General features: G+C 48.7%; 1 protein-coding gene across 1 annotated transcript; it reads right to left on the bottom strand.

Moving 5' to 3' along the window:
- Positions 1-1618: 1618 nt before the first annotated feature.
- On the bottom strand, positions 1619-5523 carry Ankrd27 (ankyrin repeat domain 27; the record flags this gene model as incomplete). Its single annotated transcript, XM_035453896.1, has 4 exons — positions 1619-1635; positions 2252-2501; positions 4194-4286; positions 5364-5523. Coding segments are annotated over 4 exons (520 nt in total), but the record flags the coding sequence as incomplete, so codon positions are not given.
- Between the last annotated feature and the right edge of the window lie 84 nt (positions 5524-5607).

Genomic DNA, 5607 nt, shown 5'->3' with positions numbered 1-5607 from the left:
GTGTGTGTGTGTGTGTGTGTGTGTGTGTGTGTGTGTGTGTGGTGTGTGGTGATCAGAAATTCTCTCCTTCTAACACATACACCCTCATCGGCCTTTCCTATTCTCATTATTTTTTTTAAGAAAAGCTAAAATTTTAAAATAATTGTTGAGAATTTTCCCACAATGTTTAAGACGGCATCTATTTCTACCAAATGTCAGTTTGTTTTATACTGGCGGTGCTGGGCTTCACAAAGGATCTGTCTGCTAACCGTCCCTGGCAACCATTTCTCCTCTTGTGAACAAGAACCTTCTGAAGAGACATTTTTGAGACCTAGAATATTCTATTACTAACTTTGGGACTGGTTGGGGAATCCTACTGAAGATGATGGCTACAACAGATGTCTCAGTCCGGTGCTCTCTTCCTTATTATTCCATTTACCTTTGCAGCTGGCTTGAAAACCTGGCAACAGCAAGAATCTCTGGGGGCTGGAGAGATGGCTCCGTGCTTAAGAACACAGACTGCTCTTCCATGAGGCCCCAAGTTCAGTTCCCAACACCCATGTTGGGTGGCTCACAACCACTTGTAACTCAGCTCTGGGGAGATCCAACGCCCTCTTTGGGACTCCAAGGGCACTGCATTCACAGAGACAGGCGTGCATACACATAATTTAAAATAAAATGAATAGGGCTAGAGAGATGGCTCAGGAGTTAGGAACACCTTACTGTTCTCCCCAAGGACCTAGGTTCCATTCCCAGCAGCCATGTTGGGTGGCTCACAACAGCCTGTAACTCTAGTCCCAGGGGGTCTGATGCATTTATCTGGCCCCAAGAATACAATATACACAGACACACATACATTTGAAAATAAGTTAACTTTTAAAAGATGCATCTTCCTCCAGATGGTGGCAGCACACGCCTTTAATCCCAGCAGTTGGGAGGCGGGGACAAGCAGATCTCTTGAGTTTGAGGTCAGCCTGGTTTACAAAGTAATTTCCAGGACAGCCAGGACTGTTACACAGAGAAACCCTGTCTTGAAAAAAAAAAATCTTCCATTTAAAAATTAAAAATAAAAGCTGGGCAGTGGCAGCACACACCTTTAATCCCAGCACTCGGGAGGCAGAGGCAGGTAGATCTCTTGTGAGTTTGAGTCCAGCCTGGTCTACAGAACTAGTTCCAGGATAGCCAGGACTGTTAAACAGAGAAACCCTATCTCAAAAAACAAAAAACAAACAAATCTTTCTTTTTTTAGAAAGAAAGAAACCATGCCTTATGTCCTGCAAACCCTCCACACCCTAGGACAGATGGAAAACCCAGGACACCTCCTTTTCCTCAAGAGACCAAGCCTGGAGGCACGTTAATCCCAGCACTCAGGCGACTGAGGCAGGAGAATGAGAGTTCAAGGCTAGCCTGGGTTAAATACCGAGATCAGTCTCTAATTTATCAACTCAGTCATTCAAATTTGGGCCAAATTAAAATGAAGTTTCTAGAAGCAGAGATGAAGAGAGAGAAGATGGCGTTTGTCTCTGCAGGGTCTTGTCCTTCACAGCCACAGCCGCCGTCTCAGTCCCACACAGTCCATTGGCTGGTACAGGCCCAGTGCTCAGAGGCAGCTCATAATGACAACACTGAGAGAAACTGCTCACAAAACCGAAAACTCTGTCAGACAGGAACCCATTAACATCAAGGGCCCGAATATAGCAATAGGATGGCAGCCGAGTGCTGTATCAGTCACCTGTTCTGTCCTTGGGGTTCTGACGGGACACGCCCTCAGCGGCAGCCACTAAGAGCACCACGGGTGGGCCCTGCCCACCTCCTGTCCTCTCTCTCTCTCTCTTCTCTCTCTCTCTCTCTCTCTCTCTCTCTCTCCTTTTCTCTGCTCCTCTTTCCTCTCTCCTGTTGTTCTTGCCCCCAGAGGCCAGTCTCCCCCCTCCCCTTTCCCCTTTTTTATGATCCCTTTCCCTAATAAAATCCCCTCTGCTTGAACCCTGTGGCATAGTGTCTTTCTCTCTTCATGCCACTTTTCTTTAATTACAACACTGGGTTCTGTCCTTGGATGCTAGCTTACATTTTCTCAGTAAGGCCAGTCTGTAAGCAGATTTTAGTTTTTTTTGTTTTTTTGTTTTTTTGTTTGTTTTTTTTTTGACACAGGGTTTCTCTGTGGCTTTGGAGGCTGTCCTGGAACTAGCTCTTGTAGACCAGGCTAGTCTCGAACTCACAAGAGATCTGCCTGCCTCTGCCTCCCGAGTGCTGGGATTAAAGGCGTGTTCCTGGCTAGTTATTTTTTTTTTATAGTCACATGGCTGCTCAGACATGGAAAGAGCTACCTTTGAGTTCAATGCACACTTGAGTGGTGTTTCTTTCAGTCTGTTCTGAATCTCCGTGGGGGCTCCATTCTGCAGCAGTGTCTCTATAATACCCTGGTAACCCCAGCGTGCAGCAATGTGCAGGGCTGTGTCTCCTTTTTCATTTCCAATATCCAATCTGCAGGTCTGGGCATCATAGTAGACCAGAGCCTTCACACACTGCAAAGACACAGCAAAACCATTATTCTCTCGCATGAAAGAAAGCCTAGGGCAATGTCAGTGCTGCCATGAGCCATGAGTCATGAGCCAGGTCCCGGCTTGACCAAGACTTCACTCACCAAGACAAAAATACAGAAACCAGCAGTTATAATTCAAGGGTTCCACATTCCCTGATCAAGACACTTCATTTTTTTTTTTTCAAAAGGACCCAATTGACTCAGTGGTAGAGCCCCTGCCTAGAATCCCCCAGTGAGGGGGCTGGAGGGGCGTGGCTCAGTGGTAGAGCCCCTGCCTAGAATCCCCCAGTGAGGGGCTGGGGGCGTGGCTAAGTGGTAGAGCCCCTGCCTAGATCCCCCAGTGAGGGGCTGGGGGCGTGGCTCAGTGGTAGAGCCCCTGCCTAGAATCCCCCAGTGAGGGGCTGGGGGTGTGGCTCAGTGGTAGAGCCCCTGCCTAGAATCCCCCAGTGAGGGGCTGTGGTGTGAATTTGGTGATATAATCTTTGCCTTCTTGTCTAGCATGCAAGGAGGCCTTGGAGGAAATTCCTAATAACAAGCAAAACATGACAGGGGCGGTGGCGGTGGGGGGGGGGGGGCCGGAGTTGGGGCAACAACAACAAAAAAATCACCAATTGTCAATTAATAAGAAGTGAGCAGCCCTGCTTACAATCCCAGTGTTTGGAAAGCTAAAGGGGTTTGAGGCTACCCTGGATGACAGACCGGGATAGCCTGTTTCAAAACAAGCTAAAACATAATAAAATTAGTTTTCAGAGTTGTAAAACAAAGTTGGACTACTGCAGATAATTACGCATATTGGAAAAACCTTTAAGAAAATGAAATTGTAGAGTGGACTGCGGAACCATCCAAAATGAATCACAAAGGAGGGGCCGGGTAAGCACTTACTAACAATGCTATATACAGATGGGTACCGCCAGCTACAGCTTCCTGCCTGGATCACCACTTCTTTACTACATTTCCCAGAATCCTCCTTGACTCCTAGTCCCGCCTAACTTGCTGCCTCATTGGCCAAACAGTACTTTATCAATCATCCAATAAGACAGACACATACACAGAAGCACTTCCCCCATCAAAAGGTAACCTCAATTGGGAGAATGCCTCCATCACGTTGTCCTGTAGGCAAGTCTGTGCAGCATTTTCTCAGTTAGGGGTCAATGTGGAAAGCCCCACTGAGTACCTGCCACCCCTGGGCAGCTGGGTCCTGGAAGCAGGCTGAGCAAGCCAGAAAGCAGCTCCCCTCCATGGCCACTGCTTCAGTTTCTGGGTTCCTGCCCTGAGTTCCTGACTTCCCTTCATGCTATACGGTGACCTGCAAGGTGAAATAAACACCCCCCTTCCCAAGCTGTGTGTGGTCATGGTGTTCATCACAGCAATAAAGACCCAAACTAGGACGAGGTAGGGGGAGAGAATACAATCCACACTGTTGTCACTTTCTGACCCCCACGCCTGCCGTGGCACCCATCCCATCATGAGCACGCGCACACACACACACATACACACACACACACACACACACACACACACACAATAAAAAAAAGTAAATAAAATTATAAAATTACATGCCAGCATTTCAATAATTATCAACACAAACCACAACACTGGACTAGTCCCAAATGTGTAATTCTTCACAAGTGAGAGATATGTAAAGCAGCGGTTGGGTGCGGCGGGTGTTACTTACATCCTCGTGCCCGTGGGTACAGGCCAGGTGCAGCGGGGTGTTGCCATTGTTGTCCTGCACCTCAGTGCTGGCCTTGTAGTGCAGCAGCAGCAGCTGGCAGAGGAGAGAAGACAGCAGCTGAGCCCAAGAAGGAGCACGGAGCACCACGGCATCCACAAGTGTGTCCTCCCAGGGGTGGGGTCACGGCCCTATCTTAAAACATTGCACACACTAAGCACGCTTGGCCCTAAATCCAAAATATTATTTCCTTTCTTTTTTCAATATTAGGGGGAGAAACCCAGGGCCCCACCCATGCTATAGATGCTTCAACACAGAGATACACCCCCGGCTCCCCAAACCTGAAAAGTGCTGAGCTTTTGACATAACCCAAGTAGAAAATCCCATACCAGGTCTCATGGGACATGGGCCAAAGCAGAGAAACTCTAAGATACTTACAACCTTATACAAAATTACCTTTAGGCTACGGGCCGGCATTCCAAAATCCGTAAGGATCCAAAATCCAAAACACCCCAGCATTAAGGTGCAGGATCCTCAATCTATACCTCTGTTAAACTATGCTATTGAGCCAGGCGTTGGTGGCACACTCCTTTAATCCCAGCACTCGGGAGGCAGAGGTGGGCGGGTCTCTGTGAGTTCCAGGCCAGCCTGGTCTACAGAGCTTGTTCCAGGACAGCTAGGACTGTTTCACAGAGAAACTCTGTCTCGAAAACCAAAACCAAAACCAAACAAAAATGCCATTGCAGACTGGCAAAATGGCTAAGCTGATCAAGGCACTTGCCACCAAGCCTGACAACCTGAGTTCGATCCCTGGGACTCATGTGGTGGAAGGAGAGAACGGATTCTAACAAGATGTCCTCTGACCTCCACACATACGCTGCGGCTCACACGTATGTGTAAATATACAATACACACACACACACTAGGATATGTCATTGCTTCTGGTCACAACAGTGTTTAAAGAAAAAAACATCTAGAACCCCGCCCTTCCCTCCCTGAGATGACCAGGAAGCTTCCCACCTCAACCCCATCTCCAGGGAGGTGCCTCGGCCTCCGGGTTCCTTGTGCCTGGCAGCAGTAAAGCCAGCCCAGGAAGAGTGCACAGCACAGCCATGAAGTCACCATGCAGAGCAAAGTCGGCTGAACAATGCCACACACCACCCTGCTGCTCACCGTCACACTTTGGAAGCCTTTCTGACATGCCAGATGGAGGGGAGTGGACCCATGATAGTCCGTGGCGTTCACTATGGCACCTTTGGAGACCAGGAAGTCAATGAGGGATGCCTGACCTGCAGAGCAGAAGGACTTCTCACCGGTGGAGGAAGCAGAGCGGCTTCCAATGACAACACTACCTCACTCTCGGTGGCCCTGGCAGGACACCCACCAGGAGACAGGAACCAGGGCTGACATATGTCAA

The sequence above is a fragment of the Cricetulus griseus genome, unplaced genomic scaffold, assembly GCF_003668045.3.
Source record: "Cricetulus griseus strain 17A/GY unplaced genomic scaffold, alternate assembly CriGri-PICRH-1.0 unplaced_scaffold_593, whole genome shotgun sequence".
NCBI classification, from domain to species: domain Eukaryota; kingdom Metazoa; phylum Chordata; class Mammalia; order Rodentia; family Cricetidae; genus Cricetulus; species Cricetulus griseus.
This window is presented reverse-complemented; position numbering and strand designations above follow the sequence as displayed.